General features: G+C 64.3%; 1 protein-coding gene across 1 annotated transcript in view; it reads right to left on the reverse strand.

Moving 5' to 3' along the window:
- Positions 1 to 650: 650 nt before the first annotated feature.
- The window catches only part of SORCS2 (sortilin related VPS10 domain containing receptor 2), a 458118-nt gene continuing 432485 nt past the window's right edge, over positions 651 to 26283 (reverse strand). The window contains exons 16-27 of the mRNA XM_047091738.1: positions 25475 to 25608; positions 24629 to 24757; positions 21991 to 22162; positions 17014 to 17200; positions 16575 to 16708; positions 15511 to 15634; positions 14171 to 14283; positions 13064 to 13189; positions 10405 to 10518; positions 9704 to 9789; positions 4261 to 4364; positions 651 to 715 (exon numbers count right to left, since the gene is read on the reverse strand). Of these exons, the coding sequence (XP_046947694.1) occupies positions 651 to 715; positions 4261 to 4364; positions 9704 to 9789; positions 10405 to 10518; positions 13064 to 13189; positions 14171 to 14283; positions 15511 to 15634; positions 16575 to 16708; positions 17014 to 17200; positions 21991 to 22162; positions 24629 to 24757; positions 25475 to 25608 (1488 nt within the window). The remainder of the gene's footprint in view (positions 716 to 4260; positions 4365 to 9703; positions 9790 to 10404; positions 10519 to 13063; positions 13190 to 14170; positions 14284 to 15510; positions 15635 to 16574; positions 16709 to 17013; positions 17201 to 21990; positions 22163 to 24628; positions 24758 to 25474; positions 25609 to 26283) is intronic.

The following is a 26283-nucleotide window of genomic DNA, read 5'->3' on the forward strand; positions in this document are numbered from 1 at the left end:
GCCTGACCACAGAGTAGAAAGTTGAACAGCCCCCCACCCCCAGAACGCAAACAGCTACCTAAAGAGGTATTTACATTATCTGCAGTTTAAAAAGAGGCGGACGGCGGGAGGCACGGAGGGCTGTGTTGGGAGGGCCCGGGGCAGGGGTGGGGTCTGGGTCACAGGCTTTCTGGACTCTGCAGGGCGGCCCCCGCAGAGGGAGGCCATGCAGGTAGGAGCCGCCCTCCCGGGGGTATTGAAGAAGAAAGCGGGGCTCCGGGGCCCCCCGTGCGGGGACAGGGGCCCACGGTGCAGGGTGACCGGCGGCCCCGGCAGGCGCACCTCCCCGTCCCCAGGGCGGCCGGGCCTCGGGCTGGGGCCACGGGGTGTGGCGCAGCGGGGGCAGCCACGCGCGGTCCGGGGACAGAGAAGTGCCCGGTCGGGCCGGGGGCGGCGGGGTGGCGCCGTGCGCCTGGTGTCCAGGGGGCCGGGGGTCAGGCCCCCGTGCGTCTCGTGGGCTGGGCGGGCGTGAGCTGAGGAGAGGGGGCATCTGTCGCTGGACGAGGTGGCGCTTCCGCAGGCCTCTGAGGGGACGCGGGTCCCAGCACCGGTGCCCTCCGGGGATGAGACGGCGCAGAGGAGAGTGTCCGGGGCGCGGGCCTCGGGGGACATCAGCTCACCAGGTAGCTGTGCATCTCTCGGGAGTTGATGCTCAGGACCACGCCGGAGTGATTCCCTAGGAAACGGACACGGCCGCCCGTGAGCACGCCCCCGCCCCGCCCCCGCCGCAGGGGGCGCCGGGGACCCAGCGGCGTGTGGCCTCGGCAGCGCCGCGAGGCCAACGTGCGGTGGGCGTCCCGCGGTTCCTGGAGTCGTGCGGGTGGTGCCTGAGCGCCGTGCGGGGCAGTGGGGGGAGGGGGGGGTCTCTCCGTCTCCTGGGTGCGCGACAGGGTGGGCTCTCCCGTTGCCGTCCCGAGCGGCGGGCCCCGGCGGGCCTCGGGAGGGGAGGCCAAGGCCAAGGCCACGCGCGTCGCGCCCACTGACCTGCGACAGGGCGGCCGGCGTGCGGCAGCAGGGGGATGCGGGAGGGGCTGCGCCCCCTCCCGGCAGCGGGCGCTGCAGGGCGCGGCGTGAGCGGCAGGAGAGAGAAGGGGCGCGGTGAAGTCAGAACATGGGTCTGGGTGGGGGACGGGGGAGGGTCCTGCGGGGAGGGGGGAGGAAGGTTCTGGGGGGAGGAGAGGAGGGTTCTGTGGAGGGGGAGGGTTCTGTGGGGGGAGGGGGAGGGCTCTGCGGGGGTGGGGGAGGGTTCTGTGGGGGCAGGGGGAGGGCTCTGCGGGGAGGGGGAGGAAGGTTCTGCGTGGGGGGAGGAGGGTTATGTGGAGGGGGGAGGGTTCTGGGGGGGAGGTGGGAGGGTTTTGCGGGGGAGGGTTCTGTGGGGGGAGGGGGAGGGCTCTGCCGGGAGGGAGGGGGAGGTCTGTGCGGGGGGGAGGTGGAGGGTTCTGCGGGGGGAGGGGGAGGGTTTGTGGGGGGAGGGAGGAGGGTTCTGTGCGGGAGGGGGAGGTCTGTGCGGGGGGAGGGGGAGGGTTTTGCGGGGGGAGGTGGGAGGGGTCTGCTGGGGGAGGATTCTGTGGGCGGGTGGGAGGGTTCTATGGGGGGAGGGGGAGGGCTCTGCGGGGAGGGGGAGGAAGGTTCTGGGTGGGGGGAGGAGGGTTATGTGGAGGGGGGAGGGTTCTGGGGGGGAGGTGGGAGGGTTTTGCGGGGGAGGGTTCTGTGGGGGGAGGGGCAGAGCTCTGTGGGGTCGGAGGGGGGAAGTGTGTGGGGGGAGGGGGATGGTTTTGCCGGGGGGGGGGAGGTGGGAGGGCTCTGCAGGGGGAGGGTTCTTTGGGAGGGGGGAAGGTTCTATGTGGGAGGGCTCGGGCTCTGCGGGGGGGAGGGGGAGGGTTTGTGGGGGGAGGGAGGAGGGTTCTGTGCGGGAGGGGGAGGGTTCTGCGGGAGGAGGGGGAGGTCTGTGCGGGGGGACGGGGAGGGTTTTGCGGGGGGAGGTGGGAGGGCTCTGCAGGGGGAGGGTTCTGTGGGCGGGGGGAAGGTTCTATGTGGGAGGGCTCGGGCTCTGCGGGGGGGAGGGGAGGGTTTGTGGGGGGAGGGAGGAGGGTTCTGTGCGGGAGGGGTAGGGTTCTGCGGGGGGGAGGGTTTTGCGGGGGGAGGGTCCTGTGGGGGGAGGGGGAAGGCTCTGCCGGGAGGGAGGGGGAGGTCTGTGCGGGGGGGAGGGGGAGGGTTCTGCGGGGGGAGGGGGAGGTCTGTGCGGGGGGGAGGGGGAGGGTTTGTGGGGGGAGGGAGGAGGGTTCTGTGCGGGAGGGGGAGGTTTCTGCGGGGGGAGAGGGAGGTCTGTGCGGGGGGAGGGGGAGGGTTTTGCGGGGGGAGGTGGGAGGGGTCTGCAGGGGGAGGATTCTGTGGGCGGGTGGGAGGGTTCTATGGGGGGAGGGGAAGCCTCCGAGTGGGGTCTGCATCACGAGACGGAGTCCCCGCGCGGTGGGAGAGGGGAGGGGGCAGCCCTGGCTTGCTCAGGAGCCACCTTCCCCCACGTCCTGTGTCCGGTGCTCAGGGAGAGGGCGGCCGACGGCTGTGCGGCACCTGCCGGGCTGGGGCTCCCCGGGCCCACCAGCCGGACTCGTGGGTGAGACCCTCATCGAGGTCCGTCCCCTTATGGCCTTGGTTTTGCCACGTGTCATGTGTCACAGCGTCTCAGCGCCGCCCTTCGAGGACCGCCTGGGGGTTACGTGGGGAAATGCACCTGGCGCATACTAAGCGCTCCCTCAAAGTAACCTGTTGGTTTTATGCTCTGGATTGTTCTTCAGGACCTTGGCGGTAAACATACGCCACGGGCCGGAGAACAGGGCTCGGGTCTTCCCGGGACACCCACGCCCTCCACCCGAGCTTGGGAAGCCCCCGGTCGGCTCCCAGACTCCGCAGCTGCCGCTGTCACACCGGGTTGTGAGGTCCCCTGCATAAAGGGGGGGGGGGTGCTGGGCTATGTGGCAGGCAGCGTGGAGCCCCTAGCAGGGGAGCCCCCTTGGAGGGGTCCCTGAGGAGGCACAGGAGAGCACCCCCAGCCTGGGGGCTGCGGTGGGGGGAGGGGAGGGCACAGGCTGGGGAGCCGCAGAGCCGGGCTGGAATTTGGTTCTCAGCTAAGCGACCGCTCGGAATCTCAGTTTTTTTGTCTGCCTCACCGAGGCCCCTCCGCCCGGCGGGCTCAGGACCCGGAGCTGTCACCACGTCCCAGGAGGGGCGGAGGCACCAACCCCGGGGGAGCACAGATGGGGGGGATGACTGGCCGTCCTATAGCAGGGACCCTGCCGAGGCTGGGGGACGGACAAAGGTGGGGTGGCCTCCCGGCCGCTCTAGGGAGAAACTGAAGGACACGGGCTCTGGGGTCTGGCCGGCCTGGGTTTGGATTCGAGGTCGGCCACGTGGGTCCTGTGCCGCCTGCGTGAATGACTTCACCCCTCGACCCCCGAACAAGTGACACACTGGTTTCCGCCTGTCCCAGCTCTGAGGGCAGGACAGACGCAGCGAGGGAGAGAAGGGACCAACAGTACTGACAATCCGTGGCGACAGTGACACCCTCAGGGCGTCTTCCCTGCCGCTGTGCTCCGGCTGCTGGCCTGGGGGACGTGGGGGCCGGCCACCGAGAGTCGGGGCACAGACAGGAACTGCCCTCCTGGGGGACGTGGGTGAGACGCATGAGCGCCGACGGCCGTGCGCCGTGTGCGTGTGGGCAGCGGCCGGGGGTGACGGGACCCCCCGCCAGGCACGGTCAGGAGCCAGTGAGACCACAGCGACCGGAGCACTTTGTCCGCCGTAAAGCGCGGGGCACAGGTGGTTACGTCCGTGTGCGTGAGGCTCACGAAGTCCTCAATCCTCGTTTCCGGTGAACAGGACGGCTGGGAGCACTGGGGGCCCCAGGGCAGAGGCCACCAACCCCCGAGAGCAGAGCTTCCCCGCGCAAATAGCCCCCTCCCCCCACCAGGGCGCGCCGGACGGGGCGCTCAGGCGTTGCCAGATGTGGTGGCCGCTGTCCCCAGGCCGCCGATTTAATCTCCGGTCATCCCCTCCTCAGATGGAGGGGACAGAGGGCCACCGCCTGCCTGGCCCTGGGTCCCGAGTGCTTGGTGGCCCGAGGCCGCCAAGCAGGGACCCACAGGAAGGGGGGGGGAGGTGGGTTTTCGGGTCGGGTGTTACCTAGAGTCTGTGAGTCGAGATCATCATCTATAAATTCCTCACCCTGGATGACGCTCTGGACGCCTTGGCTGTGGCTCACGGGGCTCGTCATTTCTTGCTCCTTCTCATTGTGCATCTGGGCGTACACGGTCCTGCCGGGGCGTTTCCTGTGGGGCAGAGGTGGGGCTCGGGGTGCCGCGCAGGCCATCCGCCCCCGGAAGCCCCCAGACGGCTGCGCCCCAGACCACTCCCGCGTGTGGTGCGGACAGTGCTCCTGGATCTCGTCCCCTGCCCCATGTCTGCTCCAAACCACCTCCTCCAGGAAGCCCTCCGTCCTGTGAGGTCTGCCGCCCTGGATTTCCCTCTGCCCCGGGGCACGGGTGCTCGCGGTCCGTCTCCCCTGGTACCTAGACTGAGATCACATTGCAGGAAGGGGGTATTTTACTGTCCTGTGTTTCCCAGTCATCCGGCATCTCCGGGAGACCAGCGTCCTGGGCTCTGACTGGGTTGGTGAGACACGCTTTCCCGTGAGACACAGGCTGCCGACCTGGCTCTGAGAGGCACCTGCTGAGTCCTGCCGGGGTCCCAGGACCGCGTTGTCTCGATTTCCTGTGACTCCGGGGCCGGAGGGAGAGGAGACCGTGGGCACAGCCCCCTCTGCCTCAGCTGGGCCCCCCTCCGGGCCAGCCTCCTTCCTGTTCGATACCTCGTTAGCCCGAGCGAAACCGGGGAGGAGCCCGCGGTCCCCGGGAAGAGCAGGCTTTCTCGGACGCCGCTGCCCAAGCCCTGCCCGTTCTTCAGGGACAATCGGATGGCAGGTGACCTTCAGGCCTCTGGGCTGGGCCAGACCACGTGGCCAGTTCTGCCCACCGAGGGCGGATAAAGGTGGCACATGTCACCTCCAGGCTGAAACGCTTACGGGATGGCTTGGTCCCTCCAGAACTCTCTTCCCTCTGCCGTGCCTCGGCTTCTCGAAATGGCCCTGCCCCTGAGCCACTACGGGAGGCCAGCCCCTCCCAGCCCCAGGGGACAGCCCGAGTGAGGAGTCAGCCTCTGGCGGCTGTGAGCCCCTGAGCCGTGGGGCTGCTTGTTACAGCAGCTGAGCCCGGCCCACGCTGACTGCGACGCCGCCGGGAACGGAGCCAGCTCCCCGGACCCCCACGGGCCGTGTCGGACCCTCGGGCCTCAGGACCCGAGACGCATTTCTCTGCTGCCTGGCACCAGTCTGTCTCGCCTTCCCTGCAGGGCCTGGCGCTCCGGGAGTGGCCACCCGCCCCCGAACCGTGCTCTACTGTTTCCAAGGCAACCCCGGGCTCGTGATCAGTTCAGGAACAGTCCTCAGGGTGCCAGGCAGCGGACCGGCACGCCCTCCCTCCCCCCTGTTTGGGGCACCTTCTGGGCCCACTCGGGTCCTCCCCTTCCGCCTCCTCCCATCCCCCTCCTCCGGGTCCAGCTGTTTGTAGAGCTGCTCTCTGGCCCTCAGGGGCGTCTGAGGAACACAGTTCAGGAGGCCGCAATTCTGTCCCTTCCATGGCCTTGACCCACCAACCCTGCCCTGCACAAAGTCCAAATGACCGCCCGCATCCGTGCGGACGTCCAAGGGGAAAGAAATGGGTGGAGATGTGCCCAGCCGCTGGCCTCTGGCACAGCTCCGGCTCAGAGAAGTGCCTCACCTGCCAATCCTGCAGCCTGACACTCATCCCCCCGCCCACCCCTGCAGCCTGACACTCATCCCCCCACCCCCCCTGCAGCCTGACACTCATCCCCCCACCCCCCCCTGCAGCCTGACACTCATCCCCCCACCCCTGCAGCCTGACACTCATCCCCCCACCCCCCCCCTGCAGCCTGACACTCATCCCCCCACCCCCCCTGCAGCCTGACACTCGTCCCCCCCGCCCCCCCCGCAGCCTGACACTCGTCCCCCCGCCCCCCCGCAGCCTGACACTCGTCCCCCCCGCCCCCCCTGCAGCCTGACACTCATCCCCCCACCCCTGCAGCCTGACACTCATCCCCCCACCCCCCTGCAGCCTGACACTCATCCCCCCACCTCTGCAGCCTGACACTCATCCCCCCACCTCTGCAGCCTGACACTCGTCCCCCCACACCCCCTGCAGCCTGACACTCATCCCCCCACCCCCCCCTGCAGCCTGACACTCATCCCCCCCGCCCCCCCGCAGCCTGACACTCGTCCCCCCACCCCCCCTGCAGCCTGACACTCGTCCCCCCACCCCCCCTGCAGCCTGACACTCGTCCCCCCACCCCCCCTGCAGCCTGACACTCGTCCCCCCACCCCCCCCTGCAGCCTGACACTCGTCCCCCCACCCCCCTGCAGCCTGACACTCGTCCCCCCACCCCCCTGCAGCCTGACACTCGTCCCCCCACCCCCCTGCAGCCTGACACTCGTCCCCCCCGCCCCCCCTGCAGCCTGACACTCGTCCCCCCCGCCCCCCCTGCAGCCTGACACTCATCCCCCCACCCCTGCAGCCTGACACTCATCCCCCCACCCCCCCTGCAGCCTGACGCTCATCCCCCCCACCCCCCCGCAGCCTGACGCTCATCCCCCCACCCCCCCGCAGCCTGACGCTCATCCCCCCACCCCCCCGCAGCCTGACGCTCATCCCCCCACCCCCCCGCAGCCTGACGCTCATCCCCCCACCCCCCCTGCAGCCTGACGCTCATCCCCCCACCCCTGCAGCCTGACGCTCATCCCCCCACCCACCCCTGCAGCCTGACACTCATCCCCCCACCCACCCCTGCAGCCTGACACTCATCCCCCCACCGCCCTGCAGCCTGACACTCATCCCCCCACCGCCCTGCAGCCTGACACTCATCCCCCCGCCCCCCCTGCAGCCTGACACTCATCCCCCCACCCCTGCAGCCTGACACTCATCCCCCCACCCCTGCAGCCTGACACTCATCCCCCCCACCCCTGCAGCCTGACACTCATCCCCCCACCCCTGCAGCCTGGCACTCTTCCCCACCCCCCCTCCCCCAGGCTCCGGCCTTCCTTCGTGGGGTGGGGCATCTCAGCTAACTGCCTGGGGACCAGAGAAGGGCACACAGGAACACACCTGCAGGGGCTGCCCCTCCCCCCTTCCCCTCCCTTCCTCCTCTTCCTCCTCCTCCTTCCTCTTTCTCCCCCTTTTCCCCTCCCCTCCCCTCCTCTCCTCTCCTTCTTTTCTTTTCCTCCTCCCCTTTCCCTACCCCCTCCTTCTCAGTCCCCTTTCATAAATGAGGAAGCCGAGGCAGGCCCCGAGGGGAAGCCCAGGAGAATGGCCCCTGCCTCAGTGTTGGGCCGCCCTGCAGTCTGGACAGGGCCTTGCACTCAGGGTGAAGTTTGCTCCAGGATGGAGACCCAGACGTGGCTGGAAGTCTCTGCTTTTTCCTTTAATCTCTGCAAATACACAGGACACCGGGCCCCCACCCCACACGTGCGCGGCAGAGGGGGGCTGGCAGGACACCCGCTCTTCACACCCTTGGGAGAACCAGCGTGCCCATTCCACAGATCTGGAAGTCGAGGCTCTGAGCGAGTCCTACCTGGCATGGCCACACCTCTGTGGCCTGTCTTTGGGGGAACTGAAGTGTTGCAGCACTTGGCACAGCATGGGACAGTGAGAACGGAGTGTGCAGGGAGAGCAGGAATGTCCTCTAACTGGGGGGGGGGGGCTGGGAGGCAGCCCTGTGTGCCTCCAGGTAAACATCAGGCCCCCTCCTGGCTGAGCCTCGGGGATCAGCCTGGTACCCGTGTGGACTGTGGGCCTGGGGCCAGCACCACGGACATCGGACATCTGGCATCGGGAGGGGAAGACGGCAGAGCTTTGAGGCTGAGAACACTCTTGTAACGGAAATCACGGGACCCCCGCCTCGATCAGAATACAGTCAGCAGCTCTCCACCTGGCCCACGATCACACCATGGAGGCAAGGGGTGTGTGACCTGCCTCTTAAGGCGCCAAGCGCATCTGTCATGCACCTGAAGACTGCTCAGGGGGGCCCAGGAGGGGCCTTGGCCAGCAAGGGGGCCCCTCTGCCCTGGCCCGGGGGAGGGCCTGGAGTTACATTCCCCGGGGCTTTGCCGGTACCTGCTTTAGCCTGACCGTGTTTGGGGTGGGGAGGGGCCCTGCCTTTGGCCCCAGAAATCCTGGTCTCAGAGATCACTTCCTAACTGTGACAAATCCCACTTTCAGAGTGGCTGTGGGTGTCAGGCCATGTCACCCAGGCTGGGGGGAGGGAGCAGACAGGGAGGAGGTGGGGTTCCTGACCCCGGCACCCGGCAGAGGGTTGTGTCCTTCGTCCAAGAGAGGCTTTTTGGGGCAAGGATCTCGAGTTTGATTTGAACTTGAGGTGCCAGCGGGGGGACACCCAGGTGGACCTGTCCACCAGAAACCAGTGCCTCTACAAGCATAGACACCAAGAAAGGCCACAGCCTGGCTCCTGTTCTAGCCTCTCTGCTCAGCAAGTTCCTACTTATCCTTCAGGATCCCCACTCAGAAATCCCCTCCTTAGGGAAGTCCTCCCAGATTCTCCAGACCAGCTCAGGTCCCTGTTACACACTCTCAGAGCGCCTCAGGCCACCCATTCGGTTGGGACTGACAAACAGTTGGGACTGTTCGGTTGGAACAATAAAGCTGGGGACCCACACAGAGGAGTGGGGTGCACATATGGTCACCACTTAAAAGACCGACCAAAGGAGCTGGGAGGGGTCTGGAGACGGGTGAGTGGGGCCCAGGGCCTGGGGGAAAGACGGGGCTGGAGGAGGGACCCTTGGCCTCACAGGAGCACGAAGGGAAGGGTCAGCATGTCTTGGACTGTCCCGAAGGGCGACCCTGAGGCCGCTGGACCTGAGCCATCAAGACAGGAGAAGCAATGAGGTCACAACTCGAAGCCGCCTTTTGAAGAATGAGTCTGGTGACACGTCTGGTTCATTTTGCTCATTCCCAGGTCCAGGATCCGGGGAAGTTCAGCTTCACCAGCCCCTCCAGGGCGGCCTGGAGCCCCAGCACGGTGGGTTATTAAACCCATTTTACAGATGGGGCCCAGAGGGGACGAGAGTCCCCGCAGTCCCCACTGAGGACTGCATACTATGCTTACAACCCCTCCTGGCCTCAGCAGAGCCCCCGCCAGCTCCCGCCCTCTCCTCTCTGGGGCGCTGGGGGCAGGGATGGTGAGTGCGGGAGGAAGTCTGGGCCAGCCCGGCTCAGATCCCCCTCCTCTGTTCACCAGCTGTGTGGCCCTGGGCACACTACATGACCTCTCTGAGCCTGGATCTCCTCATCTGTGAAATGGGCAGGGCCTCCCTCCACGTGAGATAAGGCTGGGATGTCGGCAGACAGGAGGTGGGGGTGGAAGATGGTCGTGGGGCTGTGAGCCGCTGGCCGCCTCCCCGCCTCCCGGGACCACGGCCGTTCGGAACCCGGAGCCCGTCTGGCCTCGCGCCCTCCCGGCCGCAGCCCATCGAGGATCCTGCCGGAAGGCCGCTGCCCGATGCCCGACCTCACGCCCGGCTTGCCTTTTGAACTTGTAGAGGATGAACACGCCCACCGCGAAGAGTCCGATGACCACGAGGACCGCCACGGCCCAGTAGCCGCCACCCGCCTCCCAGCCTCTGAGAATCTGTAAGGAGAGCAGTGGTGCTCAGTGGGGCCCCACCGTCCCCCGCCCCGGCCCCCTCGGCTGGAAGACGTGGTCTGGCAGGTGCTCCCGGTGTGGCTGAGCGGCGTGGGCAGGCGTCGGGGCAACCCCGGCCCCAGGGCCCCCGCCGGGCTCCTGCTGTGTGCGCGAGGGCCCCGGCCCCTCCTTCTGGAAGGCGGACCGAATTGCTGGCGTGCGGTCAACCTGCCACGTTTCGCGATGGGCCCCGTGCCTCTACAGGGCAGAGCGAAGCTCTTCACTTCTGCAAAGATTCTTTCCCAAACAGGAAAGGACACATGCGTGACCGGAGAGGACGGTCCCATGTGGGGGCGGGGACCCTAAATGTCCATGTCAGTTAAAGCCGGGGCTGTATGTGCCGCATCTGCGGACAGAGCAAGGCCCTTGGGTCTGACCCCCCCCCACCTTGGGTTGTAATTGGAGGCGACTGTCCAGCCAGGAGGAGCTGGTGGGTGACTGGGGGGTCCTCTGCCCCCAGTCCCCGGAGTAATAGTGTCGCCTGAGGGGGTTGCACACCCCCTCGATCCTGCAGGGGCGAGCACGGGCCAGGCCAAAGGAAGCCCCCTGCTTCTCACCTGTGTCTGTGTCCCTCATGGCCACCAGGATCCGGACCCCACCTCGCAGGAGGAAGCTGATCTTCTGTGCCTTCAGCACCTGCTGGATGGCCATGAGTCTCTGAAAGCAAGAAGAGGAGAGTGAGAGGGTCCTCAAGAAGCCACCGGAGGGAGCGGGAGAGCTGGGCAGACATCTGCTCTGACCCTCCAGAACCACAGGGTTGCCGGGGGGGGGGGGGCACTCAGCTTCTTTGGGTCTCAGTTTCCTCATCTGTAAAATGGGAATACTTGCCAGCTTGCACTGAGAACCTACAGAGGGGCACAAGGGTGACCGAGCTGGGGCCTGACCACTCTCGTTCTCGTTGGGGCCATAGAGTGTGGTAAAGTTGGGGAGCCCAGGGGTGCTCAGGAGGCCCCCAGACCTGGCAGTGGTCAGGGAGGGCTTCCCAGAGGAGGAAGACCAAGACAAGAACAAGATGGGGACAGGACAGGTGACCTGGGCCAGGGAGTGACCGCACCCCTGACGGAGAGCAACCCCAGGAGGTGATGTTGCTGGATCACGGGGTGGGGGGCGGCTGGCCTCTTGGAAAATGAGGGGGAGTTTTCCTGGTGTTCAGAAGGCGACCAGCTGCCCCATGTGGCTGCCCAGGTGTCATTCCTCTGCACAGGTGGGTGTACAGGTGTGGTCCCTGGGGCTCCCCTTCCCAGGGTGCCTTGGGTGGGACATTCTGGGGGCCAAACTCGGCCTCCACGAACAGCAGCTCGGCACCCGGTGTTCCCTGGGAACGCGGGGGTCTGCGTCTGGGACTGTGCTGCAAGGGTCAATGCCTCCGGCCCCGTGCCCGGCACACGGCAAGGGCCAGGCGGATGCCGTGCGGTCAGTGACCGTGATGGGTCCCTAGGATTTTTCACCATCCTCAGGCACACGGTTTACCCTCAGCTCAGGACAAGGGGGGGTGACAGTTCCCCCGTGTCCCTCCCCATCCTTCCAAATCTCTCCTGTGCGCCCACATCTGACTCCTGCAGAATCTGCTCATCTGCTCTCCACCTCGAGGGCCGGGGTGGGCGGGGGGTGCTGTGGGCCCGAGGGAGGGAGGTCCCCGAGGCCCGCCGCACCTTCCCCAAGCTGTGCGGAGCCCCTGTGGTTAGCTACCTGTCTGAGAAATGGGCACAGTCACTCTCAACCCTCTGCTGTCCCACCCCCCAGAGACACGGCAGGGGCCGGGGGCTTGGCAGGCCGGGGAGCCCTCAGGTGCCGATGCGGACGCCCTTTGGGAAACGCTGGGGGCCAGGCCCCGACAGTCGCGTCTGACCAGGAGGCAGCGTGGGAGTGGTGTGGAGCAGCCACGGTGACATGGGGCTCCCTGTCCTCTCCGTGGTCCTGACGGTGCCCCCCACTGAGCCCCACTTCCCTCGTCTGTAAAATGAGACGCTATCAGCCGCCCACAGGGCTGTGCTGTGCCCCGCTCAGCGCTGGTCAGTCTTTCCAGACGGCCTCCAGGGGCATCTGTCTCACGACCAGTCCAGAGGGGGGTGGGGCTTCTGATTCTTTTTTTGTCTTGAGACAACATTTGCTTTCTTCAGGCGTACAAATCGGCACTTTTTAGGGTACTTACGGTCATGTAGCTATCACCGCTGTCTGACTCCAGAACATTCTCATCATCCCCAAAGGAAACCCGTGCCTGCCAGCCGTCTGCACCCCCCGCACCTCCCCAGCCTCTGGCGGCCGGAGCCTGCTTTCCGCCTCTGCGCGCCTGCCCCTTCCGGACATTTCCATCAATGCAGGCATCCAGCAGGCGGCCTCGGCGATGACCGGCTGCTTCCCCTGCGCGTCCCGTCTGCCGGGCTCATCCCGGTGGCAGCAGGTGTCAGGTCAGACCCGCATCCCTTTTGACGGCTGCATAAGACTCCGTCGTGTGGACGTCTGGCTCGTGGCCGCTCTGGGGCTGCTGTGAACATCTGTGTGCCTGTCTGTGCGCGTGGACGAGCATTTCCCATCCTGCGCACGCGCCTCAGGGGCCGTGCCCGACGCTGACCCTGCCTAACCTTCTGGGGACCTGCTGGTCGGCTCGGCACAGGGCTGTGCTTACAGTGCCCCAGGTCCGATTTCCGCTCTCCTCCTCCACCCGAGTTTCGGTCTGTTACAGCCACCCCAGGCACCCCAGTGGCTTCGATTTATCCCTGGGTCCCCATCCTGTGCCCGCCACACGGCAGGTCTTCTGTCTGCCCAGATGAGGGCTATTCTCTGGAAGCTGTCCCATGCAGTGAGGACATTGGCTAAGTGGATGAGCGCTGATTTCCACTCTGTCCCGAGACCCACACACCCTGGGTGCTCGGCCAGTGTGACCAGCTCCGGCCACCGGAATGTCCCCCCGGGGGGTGGTCCCACCCCAGTGCCCTTGTGCCCCGCCATTCCCCAACACAGTGACCTTGGAGGCCACCGGAGTCCCAGGGGTGCGGCCACAGAGGGAGGAGAGCCGGCCACCTGCGTCAGGCAGTGATTGGTGAGATCACTGGTGATCTGGTGAGTGATTGGTGGGCCTCTACGTGACAAAGAGCCCCCGAGACTCTGTGCTTGCTGTGACTTACCACCAAACCCTGGGCACTAGGCCACCAAACCCTTGGCGGTGCAGGGAGAACCTGGGTCCAGCGGCCTCAGGAGATACCTTGTCACTTGTGAGATTCCTCTTCCTCGCGGGCCCGGGAGGGGGCAGGAGCACGTTCAGGTCGGCCACGGTGGGCAGCCCCGGCTTTACAACGGTCACCAGCAGCTCCTCGGGGACGCTGGTCTCCTGCAGGGACACGGACAAGCCCCCCTGAGCCGCCTGTCTTCTCTGTCCCCTGCCATGCTCTGGGTCCCCCAGGAACACCCTCTCTCTCCTCTTGGTCTGACCAAGTCCTGGCCACCTGTCCTTTGAGCTAGTCCTGAGCTTCGCACCCCACAGGGATGGCCCCCGAGCCCGGTAGCCCCCTGACAGTGGCCTCCCCCAGGCCAGGCCTGCTACCTCCAGATCATTCCTCACACTGAGGGTGAGCAGAGCCCTCTCTGGCTAAGCTCCTCCCAGGCGTCAGGGCTCCTGACCAAATAGTTCCTCCAACCCACAAAGCTCAGCCTCCACGGGTCCCTCTGCCTCCTGAAAATCCCACTCCGTGCACTTCTATCTGGCAAACTCCTATTCAGCCTTCAACACCCAGGACAGTATCACCAGCATTATTAACTGGTTGAGGAGAGGCACGGCCAGAGTGGGCCTCAGCCTGTGACAGCCTTGGATGACTGTGGGGGGCTGGTCTTTCCTTCACTGAGGGACCAAGGGCGCTGAGTGGCCTAGGCCCACCCTGGGTCACCGCCTCGGTCTGCTGTCTGTGGGCTCCCCAGGGGCAGCAATCACATGGATTCTCTCTGGCTCTAGCATCCGGCCCAGAATAGAAACTCCGTGAATAAATGAATATCATACTAAGGAGCTTCTGGGCCATCAGAGGACAGTGACTGTGTCCTGTGCAAACAGCTGGTGCTCACTCAATGTGCATGGAGGACGTCGGCCTGCCCCTCCCCGGTGAGCTGGCCCTCCAGCCGCCTGTCCCACAGAGCCAGGGCAGCGGGCCCTAGCTGTCCCCGGAGCACCGGGCAGACAGCCTGAAGACCGGGTCACCGGGACTGAGGGCAGCTCCACCCGCCCCGCCCCACCCGGCCCCGCCCTCGGTGCTCTGGGGCCCCGCCCCTCCGAGGCGCCCGCAGGTGCTGGGGAGGCTCTGGGGGGGTGGGCTGGGGGCACCTTGGAGAGCAGCCGGGTCACCACCAGGCCGACGTCCTCTCTCCACTCAGGGGTGTTGGGGTTGTGCACATCCAGATCCGTGGAAAACCGCAGAGGCACTACCTGAAATTGGTCTGAAAAGTGGCAGAGGCGGGCGAGCTGGTCAGTCCTGGGCAGCAAGGCTCCGCCCTCCGGCAGGAGGCCACGCACCCTGGATGGCCCAGGACTGCCCTGGCTTCAGATCCCGTGGGCCGCTTTGGAAAACAAGAGTCCTTCCTGCGCCAGCCACTGCCCGGGGCAGGGCCCACCTCACTGACTGGCACCTAATAACGAACATTAAAACCCCTGTGCCCACCGGGGAGGGAGGGCCCGGCACGCGCCAAGCCTGCCCTATGAGCTCCGCCCCGTTCACTCACAAGGATGGCTACACCCCATTCGGTCGGGCTCCCTTCCCCCGGGGGATCCATGGACTTCAAGGGCACTGGTCTCCCCACCAGAGTAAGAGTCCCTTGAGGGCAGAGGTGCCACCTTCTCTTTCTCTCCCATTTGCCAGGGTCCCCAACCCAGAGGTCCACTCTGGAGCCCCGTGCAGGTGGTTGTGAGAGGAGCTCGCTGTAGTCTCTCCAGGTTCCTCCTGAGCCCCATGGAGGAAGGAGGCTTTGTTGGGGCTATGCGGCCCAAGGGACAAGCGCTTTGTGAACTGGGAACCCAGCAGCTTACGGCAGGGGAGGCAGTGACTATTTCAAAGCCCTGGGCTCAGGACCCTGTGCACATGTGTTTGCGAATGGAGGAACAGCCAAAGGCAGGCCCACTAAATATTTAACTGATGGCTGCTGTCCATAGGAGAGGCTGTTGGTAAGCAAAATGAGGTTTTATCAGTGTGATGACAAGGGCAATAGCACCCTGGGAGGGGGGCTCTCTTCCATTTTTAGGATTAATCTCCTATTGTAAATGTCTCCCATGAGGGACTTGGGGCCCCCAGTGAGTGGGATCCAGAATGGGAGTCTCAGTAAAGGCTATGTTAGGGGTCCTCTTACTTTAAGCTAGAATCATGTGACAAGGGGGCAGGAGAGGTCAGGCTGCTGGGAGGCTGGCGGGCCCGGTGACCCCGACAAGTTGGTCACTCAGCCACATCCCCTTTCTGTGCCGTGTGAGGCCCATGAGGGCCACTGGACACAAAGACTCGTCTGTGTTCATTTTACAGATGGGGAAACTGAGGCCAGGGAAGCTGGGGAGCGTCAGAGCTGTGTTCACCTGCTCCTCTCCCTAGCCTGCGCTGCCCTGCATAACCAGATGCCACACAAACCCAGCGCTCCCGAGAAGGGCGAGACGTGCCTCCCGTCCCTGGGGAGGGGGCTCACCCAGCACGCGGACCACCTTGGAGTCCTGCAGCACCGAGTTTCCGCAGGCAGCCTGCACAGTCACACGCACGTCCCCCGTGTCTGCAAACCGCGTGGTCACAGAGTTCTCCAGGGAGAGCAAGGGCTGCGGGGACCACGAGCACGGTCAGGACAGGTCCATGCGGGAGAGCCTGCCCCACAACCCGCCCACTGCCCAGGGCCTCACCCAGAACGTTCACTCTCCCCCGCTCTGGTCGGGACATGGGGGCAGCAGGGGGGGACACGGGGAAGGCCCCCCAGAGGTACCAGCTCTAAGTCAGGGCAGACTGGACCCAGTCTCCCAGTGGCCCCTTCCTTCCAGACCTGCTCACGGGGCTGGGCTGGGAGTAGCGGAGTTGGGATTTGAACCCGGAGCTCGGCGCCCTCCTCAAACCCACCCCCCATTCCAGGGAAACGCGATCTGGGGCCTACGGCTCCTCCCGCCCGGCTTCTGTGTCTGGGCCTTCAGTGCTGCTGGGGTCTATCTGCCTGGGGTGCAGGGCTAAGCTTACCGAATGAGGGAAGGACACCCCTCTTGAGGTCTCGAGGGCTCCCAGGCTAAGGTGGGCAGCCCTGCCCGCAGAGACCCTCCAGCCCTCCTACCAGCGACTGTCTGTGGCTCCCCGCTGCTTACGGGGTACAACCCAGGGCTCTGAGATCAGGTCCGGCCCCCGTGACCCCCTCCTCCATGAAGCCTTCCCTGACCACACCCAACGCCCAGACTAGAAACGGCCTGATCTTCTGGAGCTCGCAACACCTCACCGGCCCCCTTCCTATGATGCGTATCACAACTCGGGTCACCTGTCGTGTTCACACCTCTCTCCCCAGGAAAAGGCAGTGTCTGGTCCACTTTATCCTGCGTCCGCCACACTTAGACTCAGCCAAACACGAGCAGGTGCTCGGGAAGAAAGGCTGGTGTGTGCTCACCTCAAGTCCACCATGTGTCCCTTGGTGGGACACCCTGTGTCCTTCTGCCCAGGCCCCGGGGCACTGCCCGGCCCCACTCTCACCCAGGTGCAAGCCTGTGGGTCCCGGGGCCAGCGCACCTGCAGGCTGTGGCCGATCCACCAGTAGAAGACGGTGAGGTTGGGGTTCAGGGGCAGCAGCACGGCTGTGAGGTTCACCTCCTGGTTGAGGCCGACGACAGGAAGCACTTCGAGGTGCAGGGCCTGCAGGGGGGCTGTGGGGTCCGGGGAAAGGCCGGGGTTAGACGGCATCAGGGCACTGGCATTTCAGAGGCTGCCTACTGGGCACTGTCACCATCACCTTCGTCACTTCCACCAGCATCATCACCAAACCCACCGTGGCACGGAGCACCCGGGGTGTGGACCTGAGCCCAGCCTGCCCGTCTCCCTGCCCCTCGGCCTGCCATCCTGAGGACTGGGGTCCTAGAGCAGGCCCGAGGGTCTCCCGGCATTCCCCCCAGGACCCGGGGCCCTCTGCCCCGGGGAGGGACTCTTGGCCTCAAAGGGGCGACGGACTTACAGTTGACCTGGACAAAGAGCACCGCCTCGTCGTGCCCCGCCACGTTCTCCGCCCTAACAGACACGCGGTAGACGCCGGGGCTCTCGTAGCGGTGCCGGATGGGCTCCTCGGTCGACGTGAGGTTCACGTACACGGCCTTGAAGCCATCCCCGAGGTCCACCTGGTACTTGGTGGTCAGGACATCACCCTGCGGGAGAGACCACGAGGCCACTCAGGGGCGGCGTAACGCGGACGGGCCAGCAGCGGGTCTACTCATTCCTTCCCTCGCTCCTTTCCTCACACGCCGTGGGCCCGGGCCCCCAGGCACCTGCCTGCCCCGGGGACCTCCGGCCTGGCGTTCCGGCTGAGGAGGGCAGGCGCGGCCCGGAGCTGCAGAGACGCAGGAGCGTGGGAGCAGGGCGGTGGGCCCGGTGGGCCAGGGACACCCACTGAGGCCTGAGCCAGGGGCCGGATGGATCTCAGGGCAACGGCCAGAAAGATCCCCTGCACGAAGGCTCCTCAGGGGCCTCCCAGCAAATTCGGGAAACGTTTTCCCTTCTCTGATGCCGAGCGCCGCGGTTCCGGGGTGTTTCTTTGATCTTGTTCTCCGCGGAGCAAGCATGCAGCTCGGACGCACAGGGTCTGTGCAGCGCGGGGCTCCCTGCACCTGCTGTCCCTTCCCGGTGTTTGAGCCGCTGGGGGTCGTCTGACGGTCTCCGCTCGGGACTGGGGGTGCCAGTCCCCACAGAACCACAGCTTCCTTACCAAGGCACGGGAAATCCAGCGGAAAAAACCCTGATTTTCTCCAGCTCACAACGAGAAAGCGTTCTTGCGTTCCGTCTCATGCCCACTCCCCTCCCTCCCCTGCCTGCCTCCCCATCCCTGCAGGAACACCCTGAAAACCTTGTCCCGGTGACCAAGAACGACACAGGATTAGCACTGGCCGTGTACGAGCCTCTCATTTTACGGCCAAGCCCTTAAACTTACAGAGACCTTTCATATAAATTCCTTTTGTTTCACTTTCTCCACAAATACAGTCACTGGCTTGAATAGCATCCACCCCCTCAAGTTCACGCCCCCTCCCCCCCTCCTCGGAACTCAGAGCTTGGCCTTATTTGGAAACAGGGTCTTTGCAGAAGCCATTAAGATGAGGTCATGCTGGGGTAAGACAGGCCCCATCCAGTGGCCGTGTCTTTTCAAGAAGAGGTGGGGGTTTTGGGACACAGAAGAGACATCGTGTGGTGACAGGGCAGAGATTGCAGGGACTCAGTCATAAGCCAAGGGACACCGGCACCCAAGAAAGTGACGAGACAGGGAAGAATCCCTCCCCGGAGTCTCCGGCAGGAGCCAGGCTCTGCTAACACCTTAAATCAGACTTCCAGCCTCCAAAACTGAGAGAGAGGCATGTGCTGTCTTACATTTGCAGCACATGGTCACTTGTGACAATGGCCCGGGGACCTTACTCACATGCTGTTCTATTGTCCCCACATGCTGGGCTGGAACCTGGAGGGTCAGGCCGGCTCACTGTTCAGTGCTCCCCGTGGACAGGCGGCCTCACGGGGACGAGGGGAGCGGGGTCTCCAGCCCACCTTGGCCTCTGTGCCCGCAGCCTGCAAGCCAGGCGCACCTTGGACTGGACCCGGCCTGTGGCTTCGAGGATTGTGGGGCGCTGCATCCCGCCTTGGGACCCCGCGTTCCTGCCCGTGGGCCACCCGCCAGGCTGATTGATGCACATTGAACTACTCAAACATTTTACTCGGTTAAGAGGACTTGCCGTCTTTCCCCCTGATCAGAAAGGAGTCCAGCCTCAATGCCGGCAAACAGGAAACCCAAGGGCAGAGAGGAGCTAGGCCACCGTAACCCCGCCCCCTGCACCTGCTGTGTCTCCTGTGCTCCTGCTTTTGTGTGCTTCTGAGCATGTTAGGAAGAGGGGACGGTGGGTTCGGAGGCAGCCCCCAGTTCCCACGCAGCATAAGGACCCGCACAGACCCCGTGTGCCCCGTGCCACACGCCCAGGGCCAACACCCGCTGGAACCACAATCTCACACCCGGGACACAGACACGGTCGCAGCCGGGGTGCAGAGCTACCCAGCCACCAGCAGCAGCAGCACCGCCCCACCCGCTCCCTGGTGGCCATTCATCTGTCCCCCGTCTCTGCAATCTTGTCCTTTCCAGAAGGTCCTATAAAGGGAGTCAGGCAGCACGGAGTCCCTGGGATTGGCTTTTCTCAGTGTAATTCTCTGGAGACTCACCCAGGTGGTGACGCGTGTCAGTGACCTGCTCCCTGTCACCGGGGAGTCGTGTTCCACGCCGTGGCTGCACCACTGTTCGACCAGACGCCCCCTGGAGGACACCTGGGCGTTTCCGGTTTCTGGCTCCCGTGCGGTAAGGCCGCCGGGACTCCCGTGGGCGGGCTCTGCGTGAACGCGAGTCTGGGCGTCCCGGGGACAGACGCCCGGAGGGGGGGGGGCACTTGGGGAGTCACGCGGTGGTGGCTTGTTCTGCTTCGTCAGAAACTGCCAGACTGCTGTCCGCAGCTCTGGTCTCATCACCGCCCCCCTCCCCCGAGGCCACGTGTGAGGGGTCCCGTTTCTCCGCGTCCCCGCCAGCCCTTATGCTGGCCACTCTCGCAGGTGCGTCGTGACGAAAGGGCCTCCGCCGGTTTTCCAACCGCGGTGTCGTTTTCTTCCCGGTACCAGCCCCGGCCGGATGTGAGCTGTGTGAGTATTTTCCCCGGAACGTACTTCTCGTTTTCTTTACAGGGTCTTTCACGGAGCAAGAGCGTTGCCTCCCGCCCACGTCCGATGTGCCCGATTTCGTCTACGGAAGGTGCTTTCCGCGTCCGCTCCGCCTACACGTGGCCCAGCCCTAGGTCTGGACGCTTTCCATCTTCTTCCTAAAGGATTTGCAGTTTTCCGGCTTCCGTTGACCTCTGCGGTCCGTCCTGAGTTGATCTGGTATCAGCTGTGAGGTTCTGGCCGGGGCTCGTTTTTATCGGCGGTTCATCGGCCGGGGACCGTCCTCCCCTCCGCGGCGATGTTTCTCCGCCTGTGGCACAAGCGGCTGTGCATTTCCGTGCGGGTCTGTTTCCGGGTCCTTCCTCCATCAGCCCTTGTTGTTAATTCTTACTTACGTGTGGAACTTGGCCCCCGCCCCAGATGGAGCTATTTCCACCCGCAGCTCGGCCGGTGCACGAGGATGGCCGGGTGTGACTTGTGCGCGTCAGTGTGTAAATGTGTCTGCGTGAGACGTGTGAGTGCTACACTGTGCGTGTGTGCACGTGCAGGAGTGTGTCCACCGCGACCCGAGCTCCCACGCTTCCCCCGCGGCCTCTTCCGGACCGGGGTGTGCACAGAGAGGCCTCTCTTACAGGAGCACCTTCTGGTCACCCCCCTCACCTCCAGCCACCCTAGCCCTTGGGGTTGGGACACTGGTGCAGTGGGGCTCACAGGCTCGTCCTGTCCCGAGAATCCACCGATGTGACAAAGCTGTGAGACTGAAGGCTCTAGGGGGCAGCAGATGGCCATTTTTCCCGGACGGCTGTGCTGGGACTTAGGCAGCAGGTGGGTCCCCCTCTGAGGGTCCTGGGACCCCACCTGGGGAGGGGACACCATCCTCCTGCCACGCCAAGATGCTGCCATGACAGATGCCCGCTCCCCACCCCGGGGCCACCCCCGGGGCCCCAAGTGTGAGTCTCAGGGCCAGGCCCATCAACACAGGGACTGGAAACAGGCGGGACAGGGGGTCCCCAGGCCCGGCCCAGGTCTGGGGGCCACAGACCAGATGCTGTCCATGCAGAGCCCCCTGGCCTGGGACCCAGTGCCAGCTCTGTCACTTGTCACTGTGTGGCTTCGGGCGAGTCACCGCACCTCTCTGAGCCAGGGTTCCCCGATCTACCAATCAGGTGACTGCGCACCCGTGAGCCTGGGCACATGGGCACTCACACATACAGCTCTGTGTCCTCTGGCCTCAGTTCCCCTGTTTGTATGAGACCAGAGTTACTGGTTTCCAACACCAAGGACCTCTGTCATCCTCACGGACCCCACCCTGGCACCGTATTGTGGAGGGCGTGTGTTAATAAAGCGCGAACAGTTATAAAGCTGAACTTGCTTCATCTAACGTATCTGCTCACCAGAGATCCCAACGCCCAACGGAGTGGTGTGGGCAGGCGGCTTGGGCTCCTGGGGTGGCCTCCCTCCAGGGGGAACAGCCTTGTCCTCTGTGCTTTCTTGTTGTTTGGAATGTCCTGCGTGTTGGTAAGTCTTTGTGATTTCTGGTTTTGAATGTTCTACAGTGAGTTTGTTACCTGTCTAATCACAAGAATTAAGCATGCTATATATTCTTTTTAAAAGGCCAGAAGAAAATACAAAACTTAACAGTTGTTACCTTGGGGGCAACAGGAGTTTTGGTGATATTTATATTCTTGACATTTTAGGTGTTTTTCAAATGTTCTACAATGAGCATAAATTCTTTTTAAAATCAGAATACAGGGGCGCCTGGGTGGTTCAGTCAGTTAAGCGTCTGACTTCAGCTCTGATCATGATCTCCTAGTTTGTGGGTTCGAGTCCCGTGTCGGGCTCTGTGCTGCCAGCTCAGAGCCTGGAGCCTGCTTGAGATTCTGTGTCTCCCTCTCTCTCTGCCCCTCCCCTGCTTACTCTCTCTCAAAATAAACTTAAAAAAACTGCTGCCCACAGGGGCCAATAAATCTTAGAAGCAAGAGTCCAGTAAGGCGCACACGGGGCCGTGCACGGAAGTGTCCCCGCCACTGCCGGCGGCACGGAGACCCCTCCCCCATACCCTACTCCACCGCCCCCTGGGGATCGTGGAGGGGATTCCTCCTTTCCACGCTGGACTGGGCCCGGGGAAGGGACTTCCGGTCCACTCAGCTCCCCGGCTTGGAAGAAACCGGCTGGAGGCAGAGGGGACGCCCACGCACGCACGCGCGCCCCCTGCTCGCCTGGCGGAAGCTGCCCTCTGCGGGGACAGCGCGCGGCTCACCTGCTCCTGCCGCACCACGAACAGGACGTCCTCTCCCGGCCGCACGGCCACCGCGTCGCCGCGGATGCTGACCCGCAGGCCCCGGGGCGGCGTGAGCGGGCACTGCAGCGGCGCGGGGCTCTGCCGCGGGTCCACGCCGCCCTCGCACACATTGGACACCACCTTGCGGTACCTGCGGCCGGAGGGAGGGTCAGGGTCTGGGCTCGCCACCAGCCAGTCCCCGCCGGGGTGTGGGGCCCGTGGCTCCTCTGGTGGCCTCCTCCCGGCCCCACCGAGAGCCACCGCTAACCCCTGTCATCGCTGCCCCGGGTGGGAGCTGAGAAGCCAGGCTCAGGGTGGGGTGACCAGGGCCTGCCTCCCTCGCTGGCTGCTTCTGTGTCTGGTCACGGTGCTTCCCACGACCCTAGCGCCTGCTCTCGCTGTGGCCGAGGGTGCGACTGGGGCCTTGCTGAGAATCGGGCCACCGGACGCCCCCGCTCCTTCGTGCCATGCATCTGCTGCAGAAGGGTTCCCCTCCCACAGCCCGGCCCTTGCCAAGTGGGGGAGACGGATCGCCTCCCACATCGCGGTTAAATCACCACTGGCAAGCTCTGGGAGTGGGTCCCTGAGAGAGAGGCTTTCAGCTGAAATCAGGAGGGTAAGCAGGAGAGGGAAGGGCATCTGGGCAGCGAGACCCGCAAGGGCAAAGGTCCTGTGGTAGGTGGTTGGAGCCAGAGTGGGGAGCGGGGCTGGGAGGAGGCTGGAAAGGAGTTGGGGGGGCAGAGACCCATGGGCTCTGGTAAGCCTTTTAGGAGACCCTGGGCAAACCACGGCAGGGGTGGCATCATCTGACTTGCTCATGTGAAACTCCCTCAGGCCACACCCGGACTCGGGGCCCCTAAAACTAGCATCATTGGCAAAGTGCCTGGATATGCCCACCTCCCTGGGTCTGGAGGCCCCTCCTGCCCCCACAGCTCAGCCACTGAGTACACATTCAGAGGTTTATCATGCAAAACACACTGGAGTAATTTAGAAGAAACTACACTCTAAGATCTACCCACACCCAGCACCTTAGTGCCCAGAGTGCAACCCTTCACCCTTGATGTGGGACCTGGCGCTGACCCTTCAGACAGGAGTCTCTGCTTGCCAAACCCTAGTGGGTGCACCAGAGAGGCTGGCACTGCTGGAGGGAGGGAAGGAAGGGATATGGACAGGTGAATGGACAGGGGAAGGACGGAAGGATGGAAGGACGGATGGATAGGTGGGTGGAGGGATGATGGGTACGTGGCTGGACGGAAGGATGGAAGGACGGATGGATGGGTGGGTGGAGGGATGATGGGTACGTGGCTGGAAGGAAGGATGGAAGGACGGATGGATGGGTGGGTGGAGGGATGATGGGTACGTGGCTGGAAGGAAGGATGGAAGGACGGATGGATGGGTGGGTGGAGGGATGATGGGTACGTGGCTGGAAGGAAGGATGGAAGGACGGATGGATGGGTGGGTGGAGGGATGATGGGTACGTGGCTGGAAGGAAGGATGGAAGGACGGATGGATGGGTGGGTGGAGGGATGATGGGTACGTGGCTGGAAGGAAGGATGGAAGGACGGATGGATGGGTGGGTGGAGGGATGATGGGTACGTGGCTGGAAGGAAGGATGGAAGGACGGATGGATGGGTGGGTGGAGGGATGATGGGTACGTGGCTGGAAGGAAGGATGGAAGGACGGATGGATGGGTGGGTGGAGGGATGATGGGTACGTGGCTGGAAGGAAGGATGGAAGGACGGATGGATGGGTGGGTGGAGGGATGATGGGTACGTGGCTGGAAGGAAGGATGGAAGGACGGATGGATGGGTGGGTGGAGGGATGATGGGTACGTGGCTGGAAGGAAGGATGGAAGGACGGATGGATGGGTGGGTGGAGGGATGATGGGTACGTGGCTGGAAGGAAGGATGGAAGGACGGATGGATGGGTGGGTGGAGGGATGATGGGTACGTGGCTGGAAGGAAGGATGGAAGGACGGATGGATGGCTGGGTGGAGGGATGATGGGTACATGGCTGGAAGGACGGATGGAAGGACGGATGGATGGGTGGGTGGAGGGATGATGGGTACATGGCTGGAAGGAAGGATGGAAGGACGGATGGATGGCTGGGTGGAGGGATGATGGGTACATGGTTGGAAGGAAGGATGGAAGGACGGATGGATAGGTGGGTGGAGGGATGATGGGTACATGGCTGGACGGATGGACGGATGGTGGAGTTTATGCCGCTGAGGCCAAAGCTTGCAACTTCCAGTCCTGCTTCCTCAAGTTCTGTCCTGTCCCTCCCCCTCCCCCGAGGGTCCTAACGGGGATTTTCTATTAAGTCCACTGAGGTTCTCTTCCCGCTCACGACTTCCTCAAAGGGAAACAGAGTGTCTTGGGGCCTCCCAACCTGCGGGTCTGTCGTTTCACGTGCCTGTCACTTCTGTTCTCAGTTCAGAGCCAGCTCAAAGCACACTCCCTCCCTGATGCTGCCCCACGTGGGCTCAGATCGGACACCCTGTGGGGTTGGTGCCCGGGTTGAAGTCTCGGGAGCCCAGCAAATAGGACAGCCTCAGCCGACTTCTCTTTCTGTGGCTCTGCCCCGGGGAGCGACGCGGAGAGGCCTGGGCCACACTCACCCGAGGCTGCTGGTGTAGGTCTGGCCCAGAACACAGTCATCTGGCGGGGACAGGGGGTTAAACCAGAAGTTGGCAAAACACTTGTTGGCATCAGACCCCGAGGAGGGAGAGCGCTCAAATCCGTAGTCGCTGGAGGAGGAGAGAACAGCAGTCAGGAGGCAGGCCCGGGAGGGGATGGGAGACAGTTTGGGGGTGGGGACCTCACAGCAAGGGCCTGCTATGCACCCATTTGTGGGGACACACAGGCAAGTCCATATAGCCCTGTCCAGCCTGAAAACAGTTACGTTCCAGGTGAGAAGAGATGCAGAGGGGATTCTGGAAACTCATAAGAGAACACTGAGCCCAGTGTGGGTGTCCTGGAGGGCCGCCTGGAGGAGGTGCACTGAATCTCAAAGAAAGAGCAGCAGAGCAGTGGACAGGCAGGGAAAGAGAGGGGAGGGGCACCACACAGGGGGCCCCTCCAATGCTGGTGCAGGGAGGTACAGGGCCAGGTGGCCAGCACGCAAGGGGGAGCTGGAGGGCAAGGGGTAAGGACGGCCAGGGAGGCAGACGATGGGCCAGAAGCTTTGTGAACCAGATTCTGGAAGTCGGAGAAGGGCTGGGTGGGCGCCGCTCGCCCCCGGGATGCCCTCCCCTATTCCTGGCATCCCCTCCCACCTGTGAGCAGGCCACGGCGGTGGTTGTGCACACGTGCCCGTGAGGTCTTTAACGCCCTTCCGTGACGCCGCTGGACTGAGTCTTGGCTCTAACGCACGGAATAAGGCGGCAGGAGGAGCGTGACTCAGACCCGCGCTGGGCGAAGCTGCTTAGGACGCCCGAGAGGCCCGTGTCGGGTGCGGTCCTCACCAGAGGAAGTCTGACTCCCGGCACCGGCACACCCGGGCCTCCAGCGCAGACGTGAAGCTCTTCCCCTTGACGCACCAGGACGTGGGCTTTCTCTTCCGGAAACTTCTCTGCTGGCCCATGATGCAGCGGTCACCCTGCAGCGGGAGCGCGGTATAAGGAGCTGGCCGAGAAGGGTCGACCACTCTCCATTATCTGGAGCTGCTGATCTTGTCCTTCCCCGAAAATAGCTGATTCTCAACCCCCGGGCGGCCACCAAGGCAGTGTCCCCTTTCACAGATGGGGAAACCGAGGCCCAGAAGGGCAAGTGGCGTGGCTGAGGTCAAGCTGGGGCAGCCTCCCTCCCATCCCAACCCACAAGCATCCACTGAGCCCCCACAGCGTACAAGCTCCCCCTGGGGTCACAGGGCGGCTGGAGACCAGGAGAGCAGGCGTCTGTTGAGTCCCCCCCTCCCCACCCCCGGCCCTCGTGGTGCACGCCCGGTGCAGGAGCCACAGCCCTCAGGGTACAGGTGGACACACAGCCAGTCCTCAGCCTGTCCTCCCAACAGGCGCCGCCCCCTCCCTGCGACGGGCAGGGTGACGTGGGTGGTGTGGGAGCCGCCCGTGCTGAAACCCCGAGGTTCCCCGTCACACCTCGGGCGGCACAACCTGGTCTGGGCTGCAAGGGCCGTTTCCAGCCCTCATTTATTTCACTTAGTGCGACCATCCCATTATTTGTTCTAGAAACATTTGCGTGCCTGAGGTTACGGGGTGGGGCTGCCCCATGCCCCAGTGGGGCGTTGGGTGATACACGATGCAGGCACTGTGTT

The sequence above is a fragment of the Lynx rufus genome, unplaced genomic scaffold (assembly GCF_022079265.1).
Source record: "Lynx rufus isolate CCGP_SWC_20201006 ecotype Redwood Valley unplaced genomic scaffold, mLynRuf1.p SCAF_3, whole genome shotgun sequence".
Lineage (NCBI taxonomy): Eukaryota > Metazoa > Chordata > Mammalia > Carnivora > Felidae > Lynx > Lynx rufus.